Here is a 27,727-nt window from a genome sequence, read left to right as displayed (position 1 = left end):
TATGTTCTTGAGGAAGAAATGCAGATACGGATCACGTAAGCTGCAGTTTCTCTTATTGTTGCTGATGCTGGGCTTTTTGCTACTGATGGTTACAACGCTGAACCCACCACCCAGCAACCAGAGCAAGGAAGGGACTTTCCAGCCTGTGGAGTTCAACCCCCGGGAAGGGTATCAGGTGGACTTTGCAGAGACCCAAGAAATGCTGGAGACTCAGGAGGAGAGCCAGCAGTACTACCCTTTGGACRGGCTGTCACCTTTCATCTCCCTGCGGGAGGACGAGTTGATCGCGGCCATTGTGTCACCCGCCAAGAGGAACCACAGCAAGGCCAGGAAGGGCTATCGCATGGTCAAGCAGCAGAGCAAACGGCTGGAGGCACAGCGGGAGGTGAGGGCAGAGGGCAGCCCCGAGTCCCAGCCCATTGCCCTTCCTCTGCAGGACGGGAAAGGTGCTGACACCACGGAGTGGGTGCTCGGCCTGGAAACCCATGGCTTTAACGAAGCGCTCAGCGAGCGGATATCTCTACGCAGGGAGCTGCCTGAGGTACGACATCCGTTGTAAGTAAAACAGCCTATTTAATCTCCGGGAGAAGATTTTACCTTTCCCCATCACTGCCCCCAAGCGAGCCGCTCCTCCTCTAAAACCTGTGTCTTTCCTATCAACTTGTCTCCTTTGGTTTGGGAAAACATTCCTCTTGCACCGGTTTCCTTTACGGAAACACATACCTCTTCTGCTATTTTCCCAGCCTCCCTCCCACAGCCTCGACCCTGAAGATGGAGGGAGCCGAAGGCGTCCCAGGCAGTCCCACACGTGTCCTGCCAGCACCTCCCGGGCAAAATGCTTTCCAGGTATTTTCATTCCTTGGGAGGCCGAAAGCCCCTGAGGGACCCGAGACCACAGCAGGTGCCACAGGAGGAGCTAGGAAACCCCGTAAACTTTCTCCTCTTTTTAAGTGCTACAACAGCGAGGAGTTAAACGACCCAAACGGCAAAAAATAACCAAGCTGTTCTCAAGCCCTCACGAGCTGCCGGGCGCCAAAAACGGAGGGCGCGCGGAGGGGGAAGGGGGGAACTGCGGCTTTGGAGGGGGGGCGGTCAAAAAAGGCGGGGGGGACGAACGRGTGCACCGCGACCCCTCCGCTGGCTTGAAGCGACCTCCTCACCCCCTGCCCTGCGCGCCCCGCTCCCCTGCGCTGCAGCACCCTCCTCCCCCCGATCCGGCCCGATCCGGCGCGGCGCGGCCCGTCACCACGGCAACGCCGCGCCCGTCACGGCGCCCCGCGGGCGGGCGGCAGCGCCCCCTGCCGGCGGCGGCGCCGGGGCGGGCGGCCGGGCGGGTCCCGCCGCGGCAGGTGCCGGGGCGCCGGCCGGGCCCGCCCGCGGGGTCCCCTGTGGGGAAGGGGTCCTGGTCTCCCCGTTTACGCCCGAGTTTGCTGTGCGCTGCTCGGCGCTTCGCTTTCTAAGTGCCTCAGGTCTCGGCGGGCTGTTCGAGAGCCCCCGAGCGCGCCACGATTTGGGAAGGGAATCGGCCGAGCAAACCGGGCCACGCTCAGCTCTGGCCGACGGGGCTGTCACTCGCATCAGTACTCCCCCAGCTTGCTCACCTAACCCAAAAAAACGCTTAACGCTTCTTGGTGACCACCCTAGGTAGTACCCCTCCCAGCGGCTGCCCCTGGGGAAATCCTGCTTTAGGCGCCCGGGTGGCCCTCGGGGCTGAAAATCCCCCTCTCTTGCTGGACACACACAGAGCTGAGCCACCAGCGCCGCTAAAGCTCTGGGCAAAACGGAATGTTTTACCCGTTCCTGCATTTGCCTTTCCCAGCGCTGGCGTGAGGAGGAGGAACAAGCACGCTCCCCGTGTCCCAGGCTGTGGGGAGGAAACCTCTGTGGGGCAGGCRGAGAGCGCCGACACCGGGGCACGCGCGTGGCTCCTACGCACGGGGCTTTTGACTGTTTCTGGTATAATGAGTGACCTGACGAGCATTAAAAGGCAGCGCTGGGGAGAAAGGGAGGTGGAGTTCAGTGTGTCCGACCAAATCTGCCAACACCACTGAAGCTAACAGCAGCCAGTCTGTAAGCCCACTGCGAAAAAGTGGTGTATTTGAAACCCAAAGCGTTGCACTGAAGCCCGGACACCGGAAGAGCCAGTTACTCTTCTAGTCTACGAGGGACAGCTTGGGGCACTTCTTAAAAACAGGTGTGAGAAGTATGTCCTTTCCCCTGGCCAGCAGAGAGGGATGGGGATGTGGGGGGTATCTTGTTTCTTACCTCCYGAAACAAAACCGGTGGAGGCTTTCCCCCAGCATACCGCAGCAAAACGTGCCAGAGAACAATTTAAATAAGCCACAGAGTTTCTATAACATTTTTTCTAGTGGTCATTTCCCCATGGTTAAAGAGAGCTGGTGGTTCGAAGTTAAGGGGACATCTCAAGGAAAGATAGATGAAAGTTAGGAAGTGTTTTCTGTATTTGCTGACTAGATTTAGTGTTAATTTCTGTAGTTTCATTGAATAATGATATGCTAATTTTATTTCAGTTATTTTTCACTATAGTTCATCAGCTGTTCTTTGAACTGTGTAATGTTCAAAGGAGGAATGATGACCCTGTTTTACTGCCTGTGATGTGAGCCAAAAAACAGTTTTACTTTGGCAGTTGAAGAGTCATCCAACAAGAGCCAGTTTTAGTTAATGCTAATCTCAGTCAGATTTAAGCTATGGTCTCAAAGCTCTTGGATGGGTTTTCCAGTCTGACTAGTTACAGCCTAAGGAGTTATCTACGCTACAGCTTATGGAAGCCCAAATTGAAACCACAGCTCTGAATGTCTGAGGCTTTGCAGTTGTTCACATTCATAAACCTGCAGCAGAGGTCTACCTCTAAGCCAGTCTTGTTCTTTATGACAGTATTCAAACCACAACGTACTTTTTTAGATGTAATTTACTCTGGTGGTCTAGCTCACAACTGTGTCAGTATGGTTTTATACCAGTGTAAAATGGGAGTGAAACAGTAATGAATCAGAATGTCTATTATTCTGTTCTATTAGAATCACATTATTCATAATCATGTCTATTATTATTTAATTAAATAGACTAAACCGGTTAGAAGTTTTTCGCTGAGTTAGATCTAGATCTATAGATGTCCTCTGTTTCGTTTCACTTGAAATTAGATGGTAAATTATTTGAACCAAAAGCTATACCTACTGACTGTGAAGCACTTCCAGATACTGTAGAATGATGCTGGCTGAACTGCACACTTGCATACTTCATTTACTAATAGACCAGAGTTTAAGGTGTAGAGTAAATGCTATAGGATATACTTAGTTGCTGTTCCTTAGAAATTCACATGAAGAGTTCTGTTGTGCTTTGCACTGAAGCAATGTACAGCATTAATACAGTTTCTTTTTATGTGAAGATTACAGAGCTCTGATAGAAATAAACTAGAGGCTGCTGGCTGTGCTCTGCCTTGATAGCCCAGGATCCAACTTCCTGTCCTGGAAAGTGATGCTTTAGACCTACCTCACCAGACCCCAGCTTCTAACATAGTCCACATCCTTTACGTGCCTTTACAGGTGAATGCTTTATGCTACTTTTCAGAAAGTAGATGCATAAAACTGTGTATTGTCCAACACCCTGCAGTAAAGCATATCCCGATAGTAAGTCAGATACCTTGATTTGCCCCATTTGTTCTGAGTAGCAGTTCTGACACAGCCAGGGTCTCCGGGTGAAAAAACATTACAACTTGTCCAAATGTACTAGAAAGTTGTCTCCCACATCAAGACTCATCCTTTGGGGTACCTTTCTCTCACAGATTGCTTCCATTGCTGTCAGTTTGCCCAGCTACCACTGACATCCTCGTGGGACAGTGAACCTGGGACAGCATGACTTTTATGACATGGTCCTATCTGAAAAGAAGCTCTGCTTTTCTCTCTTGGTCTTGAGTCACTCAATATGTATCTAGGCAAAYGCAAACACACAAAGTATCTAAAAAGGGTTTAAGTTTCATTAAAAAAAACACAGCTTTCCCTTGAGTGCTGTTGGGAGTTGAATCTCAATGAGACATTTTTGTGAAGATGAGTGGGAGTCCTGTCAGTAGAGACTTTGCCTTGGCAGAATTACTCTCCCTTTCGTTGCTGCTTATGACAATTCCTTACTTTTCACAAATTGAATTAAACCACTATTTCTTGTATCAGTCACAGCCCTGACTTTTTGAAATGCCAATTTATGATGGACAGTCTGTGAGACTACTCCAAATTACAGGGAAGGTATTCCCTATACCAGTAGTCTTTCTCATATTTCTGAAGATTAGATATCTATATTGCAAGCCTTTGCCAATCTCCATGGCAACTAGGTACTCACCACCTAGGCTGTGTATTCAAGTGCAGTTTTATTTTCAATTCTTTTCCAATTAAGATTCCAAAAAAGCCTTATCTTCTTGCTATAACCACAGTTCTAGCAAGAAAGCGTTGTAGGATTATGGTGGAAAATATAAGTGGTTATACTGAAAGTTCCTGGTTGGAAGCTGCCTGGTTAATAAAAGGACTTCATCAGATCTTCACTTTTCTTAATTATCTTTAGATCTTCTGCCTGAAAATACAAATACTTCCTAAGTCATGAGAGTATCCTTTTCCCCATCCTTCTGAAAACAGAAGAAATTTGCCCATATGTATTTATGAAATAATAGCATTGTTGATTACAGAAAATTAGTTAAACAAAGACAACATTTGTTAATTACTGTTAAAAATATCTAAAAATTTTGTTTATCTATATAAGAAATAAATTAACATGAAATATTATAAATTGCAAGGAATAATTATGCTTGTGCTAATTTTATTCCCAAAAGTGAATCTACCRTATTCATTTATTTGTATTTGTTATTAAAGCATTCAGATTATTGATTCTATTAAACAATAACCAACTTTGTGTTTGTATAGTGTCTAGCATGATAGGGCCTCAATCCATGAAGAGCAACTCTAAGTATGATGAGAATAAACASAGCAATATTGAAATTATATCCCTGACATCAACTCCTCTTGCAGTTGAACAAGTTCAGTGGCCACTGTAATAATAACCACTGTTATTACAATAAACAATAACCACTGTAAAATCTGTATGATGATTTGCTTGGCAATACAAAGATGTTGGAATAATGATGAGCCAAATTTATCCAACTAGTTTTTATGGGCTTAAACCAGAATGTTTTTTATAATAATCCTTTATTTCCATTAAGAAGTTCTTGCTGGTAGAGATTAAATGAATAAGGCAAACTAAATGAATGCTACTCAGGAAACAAAAAACCTTTTAAAATGCATTTTCACATGTAAACAAAACAGATAGATAGGCACATACTTTGTGTCTGTACAAGAGGTTTTTGAAGACCTTTTCTGGAAAGGGTGTATCTTCGTGACAGTATGATGTGTCCTGTGTCTTTTGAGCTAAGAGCGGTAAATGAGAAAGCACTTTTTGTCATGATGCATTGAAYCCATTTTTTGGATTCTTTTCTTACATTTGTGAAAAAAGCCATTTTTTCACAAGACTTTATAATTTTCATATAAAGAGGTTCTGTGAGGGTGAATAGGAAGTGTTTCTGATTCTTAAATGCTTGAGATGTCAAAGAACCATTTCATTCACACTAGTTTTGATAGAAGTCATTTTGATGCTATGGGTGAAATCTTGGCCCTATGGAAAACTGAGAAGCTGTGGGCCCCAGCTGGCAGTATAACATTTCTATGCCATAATGGGTTGGATCAGTGACCCATCCAGCCAGATGTCTTGCAGTAGATTGTATCAATACCTGGAGATGTAAAAGAAATAGCAAAAAATAGCACAGAGATAATCAATCTACCCAGCTCAGATAATCTACCCAGGATCCTCATTCATCTGTGATTTATTTTCATCAGAAAAAATGTAACCGTACAAACTTTATATGGAAAATACCTCACTTTCTTAAATGTATCTATATTTGTTTTCATTACCCATGTAACTGTCCACCTCTTTCCTGTACAAGACTAAGATGTTGGCTTCATTCACTAAGATCCTAGTCAGGCAGTCCACAGGTAAACTAATCTGCTGAGCAGATAAGTTATTTTTCTTTTAATTTACTCTTAAAGGTTTTGCATTTCAGTTTGTTCTCTTCTCTGTTACATGAGAAACTGTGGAAATGGGGGTGCCTGGCTGACCTGCTTTACCCCCTTCCCTGCCTTGTTCTGCATCACTCATGTTCATTTGTCCACCTCCCTAGGGTTCTTTCCTAGTTACCTAATTTCTCAGATAAATAATCTAATTGTCTTTTCAGTTTCTCTTTCTGTGCCTTCTGGACCATTTCTATTTGAGCTCCATGTTTTTGAGGCAGCCAGAACAGAAGACAGTATCCCAGAATACAGCAAAACATTCCTATTTTTTATATTTTTATTTTCATAATGTCATTCCCATATTTTCACTTTGTATTCTGGTTCTGGACACCTTAATGCTTTCTTTGCTCCCTTAGAAGTGAGGTGAGATCTTAAACTGCCTTCCTGAAGTTTTAGGTGTAGGTTACCATTTGTAGTCTCAAAATAGTAACCAGTTGCACCAGTGATTCCAGTGTCTCCCTCATTTGATCCCATGCAGGTGCTTACAACAAGAATATGACTCCAGTCTGCCTACCGCTAGTGTCATCATCTGTTTCCATGACGAAGCCTGGTCTACTCTCCTCAGAACAGTGCACAGCATTATGGACACAGCCCCAAAGGAATCCCTCAAGGATATCATCCTAGTAGATGATCTCAGTCAGCAAGGTAGCCCGCGTTTCTCTGTATGTGAGATCTGCTTTCCAAAGCTGCAGGGAGGAAACTGTCCTCCTCCATAAAGTGTATGAGGAGAGTAAAAAGCAAAGAGGACCCTCAGGAAGACAGCTAAGTGTAGACATGATCTGACTGCCAGATTTTACCCTTCATCCCTAGGATTCAGCTTAGCCTTTTAACTTCGAAATGTTTCTTTTTTTCCCATCACTTCCAATCACTCCGAGCTTTCTTACTTTAAAATAAGATCAGAGTAGGCAAATCTTAGCCTTTCCACTGGACCAGATCTGCTGTAATAATTTCCAGACTTGGAGTTTGGCTCAGTCATGGAGTGGAAAACTCTGCGTTGCTGAAGTAATCCCAAGCACTTGGGAGAGCCAAACACCTGTAGTTTCTCACTATAATCTGTGTCTTTTATGAGATGTTGAGAGTCTCCACCTTTTGCTTAAAACAGGAGAGGAGGATATTCAGTTTCCCACAGGAATACCTTCACACCTAGTGAATCTCAGTCTCCATTAGTCTCTAATTCTCTTTGACGCTATGCTGCTGGGAATACTTAGAACATGGCTTCCTTAGCCATGTAAGACAAATGCCCCCCAAATATATTACCAACAAGCAAGTATCTACTACTTGTTCTACTTCTATTACCTATTGTGTTTCTATAACAGCTTGAATCAAAGTTAAAATGTCTCAGTGACCGTTCTGTTCATGACAGGGTCCCTGAAGTCAGCCCTGAGTGAGTACATCTCTAAGCTGGATCGTGTGAAACTGATCCGGAGCAACAAGAGACTTGGAGTCATCCGAGGTCGGATGCTAGGAGCCGCACGGGCAACTGGGGATGTGCTTGTATTCATGGACTCCCACTGCGAGTGTCAGAAGGGCTGGCTGGAACCCCTCCTAGCCAGGCTGTCCAGCAACAGGTAAATACCCTTGTGACCTCTGAACCCTCTGCATTGCTAATTCTTGCTAAAAAAGATACACTTGGAAGGGTTCGAATATCTTGTTTTTATCCTCACTTGGTTACCTCCTTCTTTCTGGCTACATTGCTTTTCCTTTCTACTTTCACTCCACATACATCATGCTGATGCTTGCAAAGCAGGATAGGTCATACAATTGACAGCTCTCACTTCACACACAATATGGTTTGTATCCAGACGATGTTAGAACTAAAAGAAGGCTTCCTGGTGGTAATAATTAAACAAGTTTGCAATCTCAGGCTGTCTGCAAATTGACAAATGTCCACCAGAGAAACTACTGCAGCAACCCATTATTTGCTGTACTTTTTAGTTGTCTCAGTCATAAAGCCAAGGATTAAATGGGACAGTTTTCTTAATTACTTTGTCCTCCTGAGTCAGTTTGGCTACATGTCAATGTCACCTGTACAGTATCTGCTCCATGGAAAAATAGAATAGTTTCTGGACAGTCTAGACAGTTCTAGCTAACCTCAGATATTTTCACTGACGCCAGACTCACAGGGGAGTGTACAGATCTGTATTTTCCCAATCTGTTATGTTTCAGTTGGTGTTTGGGCCTGCTCTCCTGTACAGTTGAGCTCATCTGTGCAGTCCCCAAGTCCTTCAAAGAGATTAAATCACTGAAAATGTTTCAAGAATTACGTGGAAGTAAATCCTTTATTACAGGGACTTTTCTGAAAGAAACATTTGTACATTAACTTGTCTCTCATAACCCATAAGCCACTCAGGAAAAAATGAATATTTGCTTGAAAGGGTAAAGAAATCATATATATCTTTAAAGCTCTTTCTAGGCCATTAAATAGTCATACTAAAGGCCTTCAAAGGCAGTTCCCGGGCAACGGAACAAGCTGCTTTTATGGCTGATTATGCTTGCTTATAAATGAATTAATTTGAGCTTTTAGAAGTGATTACATCAGTTAGATGAAAACATTGAAACTACTGCAAGCAAGTGGAGTGCTGCCCTAGAATGTCTCTTCCCCTGGAGGGCCTACATGCTCATTCATTCCTCCAGGAGGGCAGCATTTAATACTGAATTAGATAATGGCTAATTGGACGAATGGAAAAAGTTGGAAGGACATTTGAATAATAGTATGGGCTAAATCATCCCTTTCTGTATGCTATATCAGGCCCCATGTCTAAATCTGGAAGCCTTGTCACTGCTAGTGTGGGGAGCCTGTGCCATTCTCCAGTGCACAGGAGAGACATGCTCTAAGGCATTCTGGCAATCACTTTTCCTCACTGTCCCTCTTTCCCCAGCTGAAAAATGGTGATAGTAACACTGATCTGATAAGGAAGTTAATTCGTTATTTTTCCTAAGTTGCTTGAAATGCTTGCATGGAGATCACTATGGAAATGTAAAGCATTAGCATAGTCAACTTGGCTTCATTTAGCAGCTGAGGAGCTGTTAAATTAGATCATGTCCACTACCTTAGACTACCCAAATGAGGAAAGTACAGTGAAAAAAAGCTTAGAGTGATTGGTGAAATACCCATCGTTCCTCTTCTTTATGTACCAGTCAAGCTGCCACTCACACACTTTTGCTGGAGAGACAGGATGGGAAAACACTTAATCACCTAGAGCAAGTGGGTCATTAGCTGGCAAGGAAAAACACAGCCTTTCCAAAGCTCAAACCTTTGCGATACTGGTGAGGGAACTGGTGAGATATTTTAACTCTGAAAACTGTGAACAAACCCAATTTTCTAGACTCCTACGCAGATCTAACACTATTATTATGACCTGTATTAAAATAATGTGCAGAGATGCTTGCCCAGACTGAGACCTCACTGTGCACTGAACGTACAGGAAAGGAGAGGCCCTCAGTCCTGAGTATTGTGTAGCAAGGACAGACAAGACCAACAGTGGAAAAATTAGCCCAATTTTACTATAGGGAAACTGATGAAAAGTTATTTAAGTGACTTTTCCAAGGTGGCAGAGATGTCTGTGAAGAGCGGGGAGCGGATCTGACATTTCTGAGTTGCTGTTCAGTACTGTAAAGACCAAGCTTGCATGTTTCTGCTGAAACAGTTATAATCCAAATCTGTGCAGAGGTGACCAGTTTATTAYTAGCAAATAAGGTAAACACTTTTGGTTCAGGTATAAGTTCACAAAACACAACAGTTTAAATTTCAAATCATTGTTTTTTATCCAGAATTCACCTGTCTGTATCGTCAATATATCTAGAATTTAGGTAGTGAATCAGTAGGTTTTTGTCCTCCTTAATTCAAAATTATTTATTCAAATCTTAAGTCATCGAATTTTGACTAAGCACTTATTATCAGGTACTTGACTGCTTTCAGTGGCATTTCATCTCTCTATGTGATCATTTTGTTTGCTAACCTAACTAAAATTATTTACCCAAAAGGTGTTAAGTCTTTCTAAAATCATTACATGTGCATTTATGGACACCTTAATTGAGACTAGTTTAGGAGGCATTCTGTGAACCGTACCTAACAGATTGAGTGGGAAGCTGTGCATCAGCTTAGTATACCACCTAGAGAATGGTTCAATGGTTTGTAAAGCATTCCTTGATATTCCAATTATTCAAGGACAAATACCATAGGCACCTGGACAACATTAGAAAACTAGCTAACTGAGATGCCTCTCAGATCATTTCATTTGACAACTGTTTATGTTCCAGGGTAACTCCAGGTGAGTAGCATGGTGCATAGTAATGTAGCTATGGAATTATTACAATCATCTTTTGTAGGGTTTGCCTTTTCCAGGAGACTGTGAGAGGCAGGTGCTATTTCGTATTCAGTCCAAAGGTAGTGTAAGACAGAGGGGGCATATACTGAACTAAGCCATGAAGCCTTGAGAAGATTATTTCTTTAACCTAAAAATAGTGACCAACATGCTGAAGTGTATGGCTCTATTCTTGCAGCAGGATGATTTTTAATAAAAAAGTCCAAAGTGTGGTTCCGGAGAATACTGCGTGGAGACAAAATGATCCTTGATTATATCCTTGAAAAGAAATTCTACCATAAAAAGGCATGGTCACCGTAACTGTGGCAGAGAGATGGCTTGCAAAGGGATGGCTTGCCCTCAGGACCTTTCCCCTGCTCCTTGTTGCAAGGATTATTTCTCTCTGGGCTGGTGCACTATGTACGTCACTGCTCAAATATTGCTCTAGGAAACTGAAGTCTGTGATATTATTAAAAGGAGCCGATCTAGTTTCTAAAATCAAAGTGCCTTCACTTAGCTCCACGATTCTAGGTCACCAGTCTTTAATGCAAATGCTGTTAAATGGAATAAGAAATGATCACAGCAACAGAAAGCAGTCTCATCAGCTGTYTGCTCCTGTTCAGGAGTCGATGCATGCCTTTGCTTTTAGATGCAGGCATAGACGCAGAGTTCTGCTGTTCAAAAAATTTGTGAGTGGTGTTACTTTTATGGCAATACAGTAGGGTGAAGTAGAATATTTCACGCTAAAGTCGAACAGTTCCTACACATCTTCATCTGACTCTTCACTTCTCTTTTGCCCATACCCCAGCTTTTCAAGCTACCGGATACATAAGCACAAAAGCAATCTGCTTTCTACCTTCTCACAGGCCCAGGGAAGTATGATATTGTCTGTCCGGAGTCCACACAACCTCAGCATCTGAGCATCCATGCTACTCTCCTTGTTTTGAAAATCTTCCATATATGTCATGTATAACAGCCTCCTTCCTGTGACTTCTCTTTTCTGCCTGATCTTTTTATGTCCTCCATTTGTCAATAATACTCATTTCAAATTCAGTTAGATAATGTTCTGCACTTACATGGTATGATAGCTGAAGATATGCTATCTCTTTATAATCTTTCACAGCTGATCAGTATCAGCAGGTGACCTATTTTCAAGAAGTCAAGGTAAAGAAACTGAAGAAGAGAAGGTAAAAACAAAAGCAAACATTGCTGCCAAAAGTAGGAGCAGCTAGCGTTTAGGCATGGTTCATGGCACAGAGTCCTGACTATCCAATTTAAAAAGTAGTTCCTGYAGATTCCAGCAACCCTAGAAATAAGGCCAATGGGGACCTTTGGGTATTTTGATACCCTACATGCAAATTTGAATATAAAAGATGTGTTCAAAAGAATTTCCTTAAAGTAAAGTATTCCCTTAGGACTCTACCTAGCAGAGATTTGAAGTACATATTTAGTGTTAAGCATGTGAGAAGCGCAATCTATTAAAAAAGACTGTTCATATGCCTTAAGTTAGTCAGGAGTTAGTCTGTAAGGCTATATTTAAGTAGTCCTCTAGACCATAGCTTTACCATTCCTGCTCACAGCATCTTCTCTTTTTATTAACCCCATTCATTTTTATTAATTTCAAATGTTCTGCAGCATTACTTCTCTCAAAACCTCAGCCAGCAAGGCAATTTCAGTGAAAATGCAGCATGCTGTGGAGCCAGCTTGGATTCTCAGTTACTTGCTGAAGCTTTGACTATGTGCAGAACAAGAGAACTCGGAGTGTGTCTGGATTTCTGAGCTATATTATTCTTGCAAGGAAAGATCCACTCCAAAACTGGTTGAAGAAAATAGAGTATTTTCATATTCATTTTTGTTGTTCTTCCTTGTATAAAGGAGGACTTAAACAGATTAAAATCTCCCTTCCCAGCAAAACAAAGTATAAATCAACAAAGAGCACTTTTGAAAAAAAGTGTATCTAAAATTTCAAAACAGATGTGTTAATTAACTCTTCTTCTTCTCATGTTACTTATTCTAAAAATAGAAAAGAACACAATGTCCATAGTGCCTGTAAAGGGTCATGGGAAGACATTTCATTTGCAACTGTATTTGGCTGAGACATCCTAAAGCAGGAAATTATTCATGTTTGGGTTGCTCTTTTTTCATGGAATTGTGACCTTTTGTAGATCCTGTGTGTTCCAAGCATTTGAAATATTCACAAATTAGTATTACCACAGTCAAATGGTTCAAAGCTTTGCTGCCAGTTGTATTTGAGTTTCCTGTTTTTTTCTTTCCTAGGATTCCACAGAGCAAAATTAGCAGTAGTTTGCCAGGGAGTGTTTCATTTCAAAGTGCCGAGAAGCTGCTTGTCTGTCTGCCAATTGCACAGTTAAAAACAAAAAGAATAGCTAAGAACATCTTCCAACTTTCAATTACCTTCTGCTGCAAATTTGCATTTCGAACCACACAAATATCAAACCCATCACTGAACACACAGAAAACAGATATTTTATAAAAGAAGCCTTAATATCAAAAGATATATAAAGCACTACCTGATTAAGATAAAAATCGGGTATTGACCAGTTTTCACAAAAGGTGAAGTTACTGGATTCCTCTGTTTCAGATCAGAAAGACACTCACAATGTTTGAAGTTTTAAGAAGGCATGGCTCTACTGATTTCAGAATCCTTCTGCTGTTAAACAATTTTATACAGCCTTGCTTTTTCTACTGCCTACACATCAGCTAAGAGATTAGGTAATGAAAGACCGCAGCATTCCTAAGCTGCTGCAGAATGCTCATGAGCCGGGGAGACTGGGGATGTACGTTTGTAGGTAGTTTGCATAATTGTTTGGTCTCCATCTGAATCCAGGACATCGCTACAGGTATTTTTCTTGAATAGCAATGAAGATTCATGCACAATAAAAAGCAAAGCAAAACATGCATTAAAAATTAAGGATCATTTCAGCAAGAACTACTACTGTAACATTTACTCTTATGAGCAATTGCACTGATGCTAGATGTGTCATTGGAGTTTGGAGTTTTATAGTGGCAAGAAATGTATGGTGGACCCAAAAAGGACAGAATTTAAATGGCTGGATATGAAAATGTAGGAGATAGTGTGTCATCTGATCCCAGATATATCTGAGCGTAACTCTTGAGTATCCCTATTGTCTCCATCTGAGCTATCCTGGAAATAAGCACATGGTTTAGTCTTCATTGCTATGGTTTTTCGAATGGATTAGTCTACATTGCCTCCTCTGGCTTCTGCTCAAACACCTCCTCCTAATCTTTCCCTCTCTGCTGTGAAATTCTAAAATAACCTACCATGGGATCATTAGTTCCTCAGTCCTATCTGGATGAGAATGGATAGACAAGTGGCAGTAGATTAGCTTACATTTCAGCAAATAGCAACAAACCGAGGTGGGAAGTATTGAGCTCCAAGCATGCTCCTAACTAGACAGTTGTCAGAGATGTCTACACTGGAAGATGCAGCTGGATGTAGGTAGTCCAGTTATAGTGATTTCGTCATTTTCTGCAGTTCAGTCATATAAAATCCATTCAATTTGTTAGCCTCAGCTAGATTTTCCTCAGCATACCAAAGAAAAAATACTGCTTGTGTGAGTCAAAACCTAAGTAAGTCCATCAGGACAGTACCTTTTAGTAACTTCTARAAGTAGTTATTTCCTTTTCCCTGCTGTTCTCAGTGAATAAAGGTTAAATACAGCTTTCATTAGAAAGATTCCTGTAGGCTTGAGTTTGAGGTGGTTGCTCCTATACTAGATACAAAACTATATCACAGGATATCATCAAGAGAATCAGAGGAGCATTTCAACTTTATTATTTTTAGTATCATTTCATTCCATTTTTCCTTGAGTTCTGTGGAAGAACGACAGCAAATCACTGCCTTAATATATATGCCTACAAATGCTACAGTTGGCCGTAAAATTGTCTCATCTATTTATAAACCCAGTGCCTGTTTCTAAGAGCTCCCATTATTACATATTATAAAGGCTGGTTTTATACCTGAATGGAGAAATATAATCACTTCTTTGTTTTAAATCTTTCTGCCTTTAGCTTGTCATAGGGCAGTCTGTCTGCTCTTATTAAGAAACAGAGGAATAACTGAGTCATTTTAGCTATATTCTCTGTATATTACAAATATATTTCATACGGTTCACTGAAGACCAGTAGTCTCTTTTCCTCCACAAGGCTCTAGAATTCTCTTTCAGGAAATAGCAACTGTGATAGAACAAAGTTTTGAGCCCCCCCCCCACACACACCCTGTCATTGAAAAAAAAATTACTATAATTATTGTGAAGGCAGAGAAGACAAGTCAGGGTCACATGAACATCACCCAGAGCTGCCAGTTTCCACAGCTGGTGCTGGTCTTTGCCATGGAAAAGGATGAATAACTCACTCAGCTGAAGACTTCTGAGATAATCTACTCCACTGATTGTAGTATGTTTTAAACCTATTTATCTCAAGAGTGATCTCTGACCAACATATATAAACCTTTAAAAGAGGGGGGCAAAACATTCTGCTTTCTACCCCCAAATGGTCCATTTCTTCTCTATATATAACAGGAAGTTATTTTCTAGGAAAAGAGCCACTCTAGAATAATTTCCTATATGTATATTCTTACTCTAGAATAAGAGTAGTTTTTTGCAGTATAGTTAGTCCCTAGTAATTGTTACTGATTTTTTTCCAAAATACCTTTTCTCTGTAGGCACCCCCCACATGGAGACCAAAGGCTATACATTGTGCATAACAGAGCAGAAAAGGATAATGTTGCTCTTCAAAACATTTTTTTTTCCTGCAATCCCTAATACCATTTCATTTATCCTCTGAAAATGTCCAGACGTGATACATTATTGACCTGGAAACGAGGAAGACTGGTAGCTCTTCTGAATTACCAGTAATTCCAGCACACTATGAAATACCATGACATGTTTGCCATGGGGAAACACAGAATACCTCTTCTCAGATCCATCCAAATTTAACTAGAGGTAGAAATGATTTGAAGGATTGCCGTTCACATTGCAATGGCTCCGTTCTGACTCTTAAAAGTAGATCCCACACCGTGACAGTGCATTTGCAAGAGCAGTTTAAGCATGTGATAAAAGAGAATACAAAGAGAAACTTTTATAAACTCAGTGATAAAAGTTTTTGCAAAACAACCAGAAGAACAAAGTAAGGAAAAATGCACTCTTCATTGGCCTAAAGAGACAAATGCCTCAAGTGGTGTGGAACATCTAGAGCAAAATCAAAGGTTGGTGAGCTATGTGGTGCCAAAATCATCTTTTGCAATGAACTTTGCATCCATATGGAGCCTATAACTAGGCTGATGCCTCTATGTGAAATAGCTTTTTAAAAATTCTGATAGTGAACTCATAGTAAAATCCTGAATAGCTCTAAAGTGACAATGCAGTTTATAGGTTCTCGGTAAATTAGCAGTCTTTGGAATCCTCACTACAGGCTCTGTATTCCCATGCACTCGCTGAGCATCAGGCTTCTCTCAGCAGTGAAAATGAGGGCATTCAACATCTACAGCAGTGCTTGTACCTGACAGGATCAAAACTGAGAGTTACTGTTTTCTAACACAGTAGTGAACTTGATCTGTGCTTTGGCTTTTAAAAGAAATTGTACTGTCTTTTTCAGAAATAGTGTCGTCTCCCCTGTCATAGATGTCATAGACTGGAAGACTTTTCAGTACTATCACTCTGTGGGTCTGCATCGAGGTGTTTTTGATTGGAAACTAGATTTCCATTGGGAACCAGTGCCAGATCATGAAGAGAAGGTACGACAGTCTCCCATCAGCCCTATCAGGTAACAACAGTTCATCAGCCAGCATCCTTCCGCTCAGCTCAACAGTACAACTGTAAATCTGGGTCATCTTCCAGCTAACTGATGAGAGATATGGTTACTTGCATTTGCTTGGTTAATGTTTTTTGAAGGGACAGGTTTACATTGAGTTTATTTGGCCTTTAATAATCATTCTAATTAGATTTCAGTTATACTTTCATCGTGTCAAATATTTTCCAGGCATTGAGACAGCTAGTATTGACAAGACAATGTATTGAGGCTTGGAGGGAGAGCGAAAGATGGAACATACAGAATTAAAATAAGTGTCTTAATCATTATCTGCTAGTGTATTGTTTTGGATGTACAGTTATATAACATTTCCCACTGTTCTGAGCTTTATTTAGCAATTCAGCTCTTGTCTCTCTTCCCCAAGCAAATCCTAGAATTCAATTCCAGATGTTCTTTCTTTTGGTTAGATAATCAATTCACTCACGTTTATATGACGTAGCATTCAATCATTTTGTAATACTATCTCCATCACAGAAATGGTGAGATTTTCATCCGCCTTAACTCCCTATCCAAAACAGAAAGTGTTCAGTTCTAAACTGTTTTCTACACAGGAGTCCTGTGGTTGCTGGTGCAGTAGTGGCCATGGATCGACATTGCTTCCAAAACACTGGAGCTTATGATTCTGACATGACCTTGTGGGGAGCAGAAAATCTAGAGCTATCTATAAGGGTAAGAACTGTAAATAAAACATCAGGTGCTGGTAACTATTGGGTTTTTAAGGCACTTGAATGTAAAGGAGAGAAGAAATTTAGAATAGCAATTAGATGCAAAACTTTTTGGGCTAGGGAGAATATCACTTCCCTCACAGAATTCTATCCCCACACTCCTTGATCTGACACGATCATACAAGAACTTGTAGCATCATGTCAGGAGAATAATGTTTCACTGGCTATGACAATCTGCCTGAGGACAGAGTCACTGGTTTTGGCACCTTCTGAAAGTTGCCTCTTACATTTTGTGCATGTAACATGCACCAAAGCAAATGTAGTAAATGCTTTTATTTCTTAGCAAACATGTACTTTTAATACCAAATGGTTTATAATAAATCATTTGCATTAAACTGTGCTGAATAAAAAGAATAAATGATATTAAAAAGCAATGAAAACCTCAAACACAAAGGTTATAGAGTCTTTGATGTTCCATGGAAAAGACAGATACACCCTCGAGTCTCTTCACTACACTGCACTGTTCATGCACATAAAAATATAAAAGCATATAAATGTCCGTATTGAGTCAAACCAAAGGTCTGTCTTGCCCAGGATCTTCTCTGYGTTATTTGCCCAATGGCAGATGCTGGGGGACAGTGTATGAGGAAGCATATAATGATGTTCTTTCTGTCTCCAGCAATGCACAAATTAGGATTTCCTGAGACTAAGTCTATAGTTTTGTTAAATCAGAAAAGAAGGACCTAGAGGGGGAAAAGAAAAGGAGCTTCTCCTTTTTAGATGCTTTTGAACTGAGTGTAAATGTTCAGCCACTGCCCAGAGCAGGGTTTGACTCAATGAATGTCTGTTTCATTTTGCTTTGCACTCTGTAAATTGCTGGCCTATTATTCAGTGCTGCTGGTTGTGCTTTACCAGCTGCATATGAGACAGTCAAGGCTAATCTCTTTTTGTGCCTTCACCTGTGTTTCAGACCTGGCTCTGTGGTGGCTCTGTGGAAATCATTCCATGCTCCCATGTTGGCCATGTCTATCGAGATCATTTTCCACGCACTTTCTCCTATGAAGAGGCCATTGTGAGGAACAAAATCCGAATAGCAGAGACCTGGCTGGGTTCTTTTAAAGAGAATTTCTACAACCATAACACAGTGGCTTTCTTAATCAGCAAGGTAAAGACATCTGTGCGGTCTGTTTCTGAGAGGAGAAGTGTGTGTGGAGGTAGGTAGAGGGGGTGGAAATGGGTGGGAGGGAGTCTGTGTACAGTCAAACATTCATCATAGATGGTGCTGGGGAGAGATTTTCCTTTTTATAAAAGTTTCCAGTGAGAGAGCTGTTAGGTCAGCAAAGAAACAGAGAAACCTGTGCCTCAGAGTTATTTGCTGAAGCTGTCAAATCTCACACGTTGAATATCACTCCTTTGCCAGATGACTTCTTCAGATTGCCCAACAAAATGTGATTTACTTTCCACTTCTGGTACGTGGGGGGAAGTAGCCCATCCCACATGGAACCCAGTAGTATTGCATGCTCAAAAGGTCCTCTTAGAAGATTCATTCTTCATTGCTGAAGTGTCTTCATCATGTGATTCAAGTAATATTCACTGGCATGAGGCAAGCTGTGGTGTCCCTCCTCTTGGAAAGGAACATATCTGAGTGGTCTGGTGACAAGTAATGTGATTTCTTCCTAAACTGACAGAAGTCCAGAAGCAGCTGCCTGTAATTCAGGAAGTCAGATCTCACCATAATCACTGTTTACAAGTTACTTTTTCATTAGAAGCATCACACAGACAGCAATCCAGCCTCCAGGGATTCAGATGCCCAGCAGTCCGTACACTAACTCAGTCCGACAGCCAGGCATATGATTCATGCAGCCACACTCGAGCCACCTTCAGGCTATGCACCACCTAACAGCTGCTGAACCAGTCACACTTGCTTTTAAGCTACTGTGTAATCCATAGCAGATCAGGGTCAGTCCAGAGACTGGATATCTGATGTGTTAAAAAMTGGTGGATGTTTGTTTATTCTGAGCTAGGCAGCAAGACTGTTAACAATGCTGCAATTCACAGGAATTCTCCGGCTCCAGTACCTTTTGTTGTAACAGTATCCTCTTCCGCAAGGCAATGGACAAATTTATGGGCAGTTTTAAATGAAAAAAAAAGTCATTCATCTTTTTGTTCATTTAACAGTGCCGTGCTTTTAAAGAGAAAAGATTCACTGAAAACAGCTAGGCAGAACACGGGTAGGTGCTGTGCAAAATTTCCCATTCAGTTTTGCTCCAGCATTTCAGTCCTGAATGCCCCAGTCATTACAATGCATCATCTGAGAGAGCCAAGATCCAGCAGCAACTGAGTTCTCAGTGGGGAGAGGAAAAGGGCTGTGTCTCAGTGTGGCTCCTCTCCTGACAGGTAGCCTGACCTCCTCACTCTCCACCAGTAAATCTGCCTCTCCAATCAGCCCACTGTGCTAATCCTAGAGAATCACATTCATTTTTTTAATTCTATTTTCACTTTTTTTAAAAAGCTTTTCCCTCCTTGTTTATGTTGTGGGGTTGTACTCCACTGGCCAAAAGTTCATCATTGACTCTCTAAGGTTATAGCCATGTAATTGAAAGGAGAATGCTAGGCCAAGTCTATTAAGATGGGTAGTTAGTTCCTTAATTCATTTGGTAATTTCCTGAAGGCCTTTCTTGTCCACTCAGTAGCAATTTTCTGAATTAAAATAATACAGCCTTCAATGTTACAGTTTACTAGCTGTAAGTGCCATGACCTTTTGCCTGAGAGTTTATTCTACCCGGAATACTTTTATTGCTCATAAATATGATGCTCCTTCAAATGATGAATTTTACAATCTTTATGTTCAGCTTACCATAACATAAAAGGCCTTTTTCTCTGTTTCTTTCTTTCACAACTCATTTTTCAGTATGTCAGTACAGTGGGATGTTATTCAAAAGACACAAGCAAGCAATGACATTATTATGGCTCAACTACCATTGCTGCAGATCAGCCCTGCGGGGATTTATTGCACTGAAACGGTGACAGGGTGAATGGAGCCACCTATTGGCCACTACAAAAATCTTCATGAGCTAGTTGAACGCTGACATTACCCAGTGATGAAAATAAAAAATGACCCCCATTTAGATTGCTTCATAAATATTCCCATTTTATTATCTGAATTGCATCCTGCACAGGATGCCTGTGGTGTGACTGTTAATACAGATGAATAAGGCTCTTCACAGCTCTTTATTATTTCAACCACTCTTTCTGTTTCTCTTTTTTGTGTGGTTTGTTTATTTAATTTACGAGCATGGTTTCCTTTCAGATTGCTTTACAAAAATAATGACTTTCTTTAGATTATTTACACTTTTTATTTGGCATCAAATGCAGACTGTAACTGCTATGACAAAATGAGACTTACTGCTATCACCTTCTTCAGCCAAAGTCTCATGAGAAGCACCTCTTTTTAGGGGAAGCATTTTACTCCTGCCTTGTTCCAAAGAAACCTCTTGGGACCAGGTTTGCGTGGTGCTGAATTGCTGAACTTTGTTGTTATGCTTATTGAATCCAGGAGTGACATTAATCTATGAGGTTCTCTATAACGTATTGCAACTGATGAGATTTGCCTGGGCAGTTTACAGGGGATGGCAAACAGTGCCACATGGCATGATTGATCCCTAGATTTAGAAACTGGTATCTCACCGTTGATCTCCATGGCTTTTTATTTGTCAGTGTTTTCCAGACACACTGCTAAAGCCATTTTTTTCTTTCCTGTGGCTGCAGAAAAATGGCTGGTTTGAGGAAAAGTTATTTATAGGCAATTCCTTTCTTATGTTATCAATTTTAATTTCTGACATAGGAATCTGGACTAGTGTCCTGGCATCAGAAACTACATTTTAGAAATGCAAAGGAGGAGATCTATTGCTGGCAAGAAAGGGGAAAGAAGCTCTTAAGGGTGGTGGTGTTTTTTTAGTATCTGGGCACTCAGAGATTCAGAAAAGTGTTTTGTGTGGTTTTGAAACCAAAGGAGTTAGACACTTACCTGCTTTAGGTGGTTTTCAGAATCCTGTCAGGCATTTTTAGATGCTAAATAGCTTTAAATATTCAGGCCCTCTGTCCTTTGAAGTGCAGATGCTCATATCTGCAGGAAGGGTTGGAGGTACTTGCCATTTTTCAGAACAGAGTTGCTATCAGGAAGGGTGAAAGTTGGGATTGTATGTAAATAATTTAATAAAGCATATAAATCTTAGGAATGTTTTTATACCTCTATTGCCACAAAACATATTCACATACCTATATTTAGCAACTATCAGATAATAATCTAATAGGCTTTATGTTGGGCCAAATACTGTCTTCATTTACATCCTCTGATCATGGAGGACTGTCAGTAACTGAGGAGTTTGGACTGTTAAATGCCAGAAAATTCAATTTTAATCAGTGGGGCAAATTCTGTACTGAATTACAAGCTAATACAATCCTACTGATTACAGTGTGACTAGTACCAAACTTGCCCTGATGACAAGGACTGACTTATCTTACAGGATTATACTAATTTTTAAAGGAAATGCTTATTTCCACAGTGTGTGCTACTTCTGAAACATTACCTCTCTTACACTTTGAGACTAAACGCTCTTTTAGCACAAGGTTGAGGGTGTGTAGCTGGTCTTCCTCCATTGTATGAGCATGTGAAATATATGTCAATATCTATAACATGCAGGATAGAAGAGGTGGCAGAAATGATTCCTGTGTAGTCATTTCTAGCATCTCTAACACAAATACACTGGTAACCTTGTTCATTGCCCTATGCTTTCATTAAGGCAGAGAAGCCTGACTGCAGTGAGCGCCTTCAGCTACAGAAGAGACTGGGCTGTAGAAATTTCCATTGGTTTATATCAAATGTGTACCCTGAACTCTCCCAACCTGAAGACACACTAAAATTCTCTGGCAAGGTAAGAGAAAATGCATTATAAAGAGTGATTAGTGTCTCTGCATTGTTCGAAGATCCCCATATTGCCTCCATATAATAGGTATGCTGTGAGCATACAATAAGAGGCTGTTCCTGCTTCGGAAAGTTTGTCATCTAAACAGGCAACGCAACAAGGATGGAAGGAGAAACAAAGGGAGAGAGGAGTCAAACAGCTGGTCCAAATTCTCACATAAACCTAGCATCCCAGCTAGGAGCTGGATCCAGACTGTCTGACTCAGTTTGGTGCTGCAGATCAGAGGATCCCAGTCTTAGGTTCTTTAGGTACCATTAGTAAAGACAAAGAATTGTTTGCCTCATGCAGACAGCAATGGCAACAGCAGCTGAGATGAGCTCTGTGTGGACCCATGTGCAGAAAGAGAAAGAAGCATTTCTCCAGCCCTACACTTCCCCCAGGTGCGGAGGTGGCAGCAATAGCAGTTCCTTGGCAGAGCATGTCCAGGAGGTGATATTCTCAACTTTTTTTTTAACGTATAAGTTGAAAATTATCACCCATTAAAATACAAATTTATTCCTTGGGGATTTTCCCCCAACAAGGCAATAAGGTCCACTGATTAAGTCACACCTTGATATCAGATTTTACCATCTCCTTTTACTATTTTGTCTGTTCCTTATTATGAAGTTTCAAGAGATTTCTTTTAACCATCATGATAGTTCAGACCAGAAGTGGGTATCTCTGTTGGAGTGAGGGAGGGGACCCCGGAGTAACGATGAGTCTCAATATGAGTATGGTCGTTCTCCCTTTATTAGAGCTTACACAAAGTATATATATCGACAAGCAATACGCATGCGCTAGYGATAGTTACATGATTGGTTACAGTGTCTGTCCATAYGTATAAAGCGGATACATGATTGGTGCAAGGTTGCTGACTGCGCTCCATCGACATTTATGGAACCTAGTTCCGTCCAGACTTGTTTACCAGGTTTGTGAATACCTTCTTTTGTAGTGCTCAAGGCCGCTATACGGCCACGTTCAGCAGGCCTCAGCAGGTTCGCTTGCCTTGGCCTASWTAAGGCYGCTTTCAGCAGGTTYGCTTGCCTTGGCCTAGATTCCTTCCTCTACCCCGAAGACGGGATTGCTCATCCCAATCAGAGCATGCCCGCTCTCAGTTAACCATTCCTCCACATATCTCTAACTCAACCAAAACTCACTGGGTAAAACTGACCTTTGGTGGGACTCTCCTGTGTATATCAGATCACTTTGCAAGATCAATATGCAAGATCTAGTCCGAAAGAATGATGCTATGGCCTGAATTACAAACAAAAACATATATCGTAAAAGCATAAAAACACAAAAAGTTAGCTGAAGCATGTTTTCTTTGCATCTGATTGAGCTTTATTTCTGTATAAACATTTATTTACAGCTTTACAATACTGGTGTTGGTTCCTGTGCAAATTACAGACCTGGAAGGGCCATTGAAGAAGGCTCTATCAAACTCTCCCCTTGCAGTGACAGTCTCACCCAGGTACTGCAAATTTTAACTATACAGGTACTGCATCAGATCTGGGGAACCATTCAGGAAGATGGTCCCTCCAATGTGTAAACAGTTGGGTTGACATTAGTGGAAATATTGATGTGTTCAAAATTAGGCATGTGCTAAAGCAGTGATACCCCACCTTTCTGTAGCTGAGCCTCATTTGAAAAATGGCAATGTTCCATGGCTCGCCAAGCCCAGATCCCCACACTCTGCTACAGCAAACACCATTAAGTGCCTATTTATTAGTGTATTTGGTAGTGTCTGGAGAACATAAAGCCTGGGAGTAAAAAATATATCTCAATTCTAGAATAATGGGGATGGGTTTTCCCATATTCTAATGCCTAAATTGCAAAGATAAAAGGGGACTTCATGTAGAGTCCCAAGCTGGCCTTAGACTAGCAAGTTCATGCATTGAGAGAAGCTGAGCCAGTATGTCCTGACTGCAGATATTTATTCAAAATCCCAAACAAGTTTTGCTGGCCACACTGAGCTCAGGGTGAGTTGCAGCCACTTTTCTAACTGCAATGTGTGCAGGCACTGTCAGAAACACCCTTCAGTTCAAACATTTATTAAACTAGAACATTTTCTTGTCTGATGAGTTTACTTTATACATAATYACAATCCATAAAGCCTTTCCTCAGAAAAATAGTCTCAGATAAATAGTTTTGCCAGGCTTGTCTATGGGGAGATTGCTTTGCAGGATTGGGCCTGTTGGGTCTTCTTTATTCATGTTTGAGTTGCATCTTAACAAATATGAACAGGAAACTATTTTGGGAATGAGCATTTAAAAATGAATTGGGATGTCCTTCAAACTCTGTTCAAACAAACCATCCCTTTTCCAGCACTTTGAATATAATAGCATGAGGGAAATCCGGCTTGGTTCTGCTCCGCTGTTTTGCTTTGATGTCAGACACGAGAAAGTTATCCCTCAAAACTGTACAAAGGAGACAGACAACAGCCAGCAGCACTGGGATGTCCAGGAGGTTGGTAATGACTCTACTGTGAGGGGAGGGCAGCTGAGAGTGACTGTGGGATCATGGGTGATCCACAGGATTCATTGGTGGAGATGGGATACTTGAAGGGCAAGTTTCACTTCTGTATCATTTGCACCCAGGAAATTTAGGATGCTGTTTGCCCATTTACACTGTGTGTGCAAAATAAATTTGGTTTAAAAATACAAATTACAGAAATGCTATATAAATTCACATGCCCTTGATTCAGGCGTTTAACTTACTTGCCTTATAGGAATAGAATCAGAATGAATCAGTGGTTTTTAAAGTAAGAGCAGGACAAACCCTTGCCCACTTCTTTTGGATAGGGGAAGGGTCTGGGAATACTGAACTTGCCCACATGAGAGCACTTTGGGGGTAGCAGAAACTATGAAATTCCTCCTGTATGTAAGAGAAGGGCAAACTGCCAATTAGAGGAATCCAGTATTATTCAGTGGGCCTCACCCAGCAGAGTAGGAGCTCCTCCACAAGACTGAAAAAATGTAACACTCTAGGACAGCCTAAGAAAATATCAGTTTCCGTAATTGCAGGGATGCTGCAATCCTCAGGTACAGTTGCTGCTGAAAGTTGTTTTGATTCCTAAGAGAGGCACTGGTCCTTATGAAATTTTGCAGCCTGTAATACTGTAATTGATACTGATGAAAACATTTACCCATAGGAAACAAACAATAACGGTGGAAAAGAGATTTAGTAAGTTCTGCAGCTGCCACTCCTGTCAACTTCAAAAGGAATTGTGTGTACTTACCATCCCGTGGGCTCAAAGTTAAACCCAGCCTCCACTTTTACAGCAATACTTAATAAACCTTGAACAACCAGTCATTACTGATGACCTATTGTACAAAAAGTTTTAGAAACATGGCCTAGTTTTTACTGGAAATCCCTTATATTTTGTTCTTTTTTCCCTTCTTCTCTCATTTTATAGAATGGAATGATTGTCCATGTCCTTTCTGGCAAATGCATAGAGGCAGTGAAGAGTGAAGATGGGAAGGACTTGTTTTTGTGTGCATGTAACAAGAATGCAAATCAGCTGTGGCAGTTTGAACGTTCCCATGTGCTAGAGCAGAGATGACCAACAGGTCTCTGGGGAGATCAAGTCTCCAAAATTTATCATTACTTCTTCTGGGGATTTAAGATGACACATTTCCTGCATGGAAAAGAAAGATGTTTGCATCTGTTCTAGTTTGCAGGGAAGTTAGGAAGGTGTCTCCTTGAAAGCCTGGCTGAAATATTTGCTGCAGGTTCCTGGTTTATTCAACTCTAGCTAAAATAACCGTTCATTCTGTGAAGCAGGGAATAAAGATACTGTGAGCATCAACAGATTCTCAGCTCTGCTATTGGTGAAGATAGTAAGTTTGCCCTTTGAATGAAACATGAAAAACTGGCTGCCAGACTGCATGTCTTTAGCATATTTTGTGACTTCTGAGGAAACAGGAAAACAAATGTTTGTGAAACTTTTTCTCAGAGGAAGTCAGCCAAATCAGGATGAGAGTTTAGCCTTGTTGGACTGTGCATTTGACTTATTAAAAAAAAAATAGGTTTTGTGTGCATGAAAGTAGTAGACATTTTCATGTGTAATAGTTAAAACATTGTTTTCCAACTAGTCTGAGCCAAATTTATACCCTCCATGAGACTGTAACTTCCCAGGGAATACCAATAGTCCTCAACCTTTAGCACACCCTTCCTTAAATCCTTTGTCTGCAGTCTAAATTGGTTGGGAGAACAAGACTAAATCATTAACAACTTGTCATGTTTTAGTTTTCATGAAGTTTAAGAACCACTCTTCAGGAAACTTTTCTGGGAATATGCAAAGACTGAACTAGATTAGAGAGAAGAGTAACCGCTCCCCTGCTCATTTTGAAATGGAAAGTTTCAGTGGCATCTATTGGCTCTCATAAAGCTTTGGGATGAGCCAGTTATTATTCCAGTGGCAAAATTCTCTCTGAAATGAACAAATGAAGGGAAACAACAGGTTTCAACAACAGCTACCTAGGAAGAAAATACTGGTGCCTGCTTCCACTTGTTTGCTGTCTACTGCATTGATTAAGTCTATCGCATTGTCAGTTCTAGCTGAGATCCTGTGGGTTCTTGCTGTCACGGATCTCCAAGCTGGTCCTCAAAAGAAAGTAACATGCCTAACTTCCTAAACTGTCTTTTTYTGTGGAGCCTGCATCCCCTCTGAGCTCCTGTCTTTTACAGAAGTGAATGAGAGCTCATGTCATGTAATGATACTGGTCTCAGACACTCTGCATTACCAAAGCAAACTTGTATCAGTATTTTATTAGGGGACTTTCAATTCTGGAATTAAAAAACATAATGATGACACGTCCTAAGATCAGAACTGGTACCTGATAAGATAGAAGAACAAAGATTTGGGAGTTTTCCCACTTGTCAGCTCCACACCTGATTTATAGTATAAAGCAGTCATGGCCACATATATTTATTAAAGAGGAAGGTCATCATTGATGAAACCTATTTTTTTTTTCAAGAGACAGAAAGAAAATTGCTTTTTTGTAAAATGTAGAGCAAATTGTTTGAGCTTTGGACAAAGGGAGGAATAATAGATTATTCTGCTCAGAGCGTTCAGTCACCAGCTCGTGATAAATCATAATAAATTGGTTAATGCCATATAAAATTGGTTAAAACAGAAGACATGAATATCATTAAGTGTTCTGTTGTTCAAAAAACTCCCCAGTGCACTCCCTGTTTGCTTTGAGTGATAGATTCCACACCATGTTCAGGCGTCATTGCAATCATCCTAATTAGCACTTACTCTTTCTTTGTCATTGGTGCAACAGAATCTAATACCATTTGCTACTGTATCATTTAAGATTCCCTGTGACATTCTTGAAAATTCTTCAATTTTCAGCTGAAAGGAAGTTAGGAACTTCTTCCAGGACACTAAGTGATCCCTGGTCATTGCCCATATCCAGGGCAAAGAAGAGAAAAGAGAATTTCTAAAAGTTGCATAAAAGCTGAGTGAAATGTTGTTTTAATCAAATGTGATTTTTTTTTAATTATAAGTATGCCAGATTTTTTAATTATGTATTATTTATTATACTTTGGACTGTACACTGGGAATATTATTCCTTCAGCATTTAGCTTAATGTTCAAAAAATGTTTATGCAAATATGTTAATTGATCACAAGTTGGATTTATCACAGAGAAACAAGAAAATATTTTTGTTTTAGAGAGGAAAAGTTTGGAATAAAGCTTAAGAGATGTGGTCATCCTAATCTTATACTGCTTTTTAACGTACTGATGAAAACCTAGGAAAGGATTGCTGTAGATGTAAAAAATATGTTACATAAAGCTCTCCCAACAATAAAATGAGA

The 27,727-nt window shown here is 40.9% G+C and overlaps 1 protein-coding gene across 2 annotated transcripts; it reads left to right on the top strand.

The window, feature by feature from the left end:
• GALNT15 (polypeptide N-acetylgalactosaminyltransferase 15) lies at positions 1 to 25,465 on the top strand. 2 transcript variants are annotated; one of them, XM_026068618.1, is made up of 11 exons: positions 2 to 555; positions 6,598 to 6,764; positions 7,483 to 7,687; positions 16,061 to 16,228; positions 16,825 to 16,942; positions 17,909 to 18,103; positions 21,741 to 21,872; positions 23,272 to 23,373; positions 23,785 to 23,787; positions 24,228 to 24,368; positions 25,318 to 25,465. In XM_026068618.1, exons 1-11 carry the CDS (start codon positions 2 to 4, stop codon positions 25,462 to 25,464), a joined length of 1,932 nt encoding a protein of 643 aa, XP_025924403.1. In that variant the 3' UTR covers position 25,465. The 2 variants fall into 2 exon arrangements, with proteins under 2 accessions (XP_025924402.1, XP_025924403.1); XM_026068617.1 differs by lacking the exon at positions 23,785 to 23,787 and having other exon boundaries at positions 1 to 555.
• Positions 25,466 to 27,727: the final 2,262 nt, after the last annotated feature.

This window comes from Apteryx rowi, unplaced genomic scaffold (genome assembly GCF_003343035.1).
Source record: "Apteryx rowi isolate R43461 unplaced genomic scaffold, aptRow1 scaffold_277, whole genome shotgun sequence".
In the NCBI taxonomy this organism is placed as follows: domain Eukaryota; kingdom Metazoa; phylum Chordata; class Aves; order Apterygiformes; family Apterygidae; genus Apteryx; species Apteryx rowi.
This window is presented reverse-complemented; position numbering and strand designations above follow the sequence as displayed.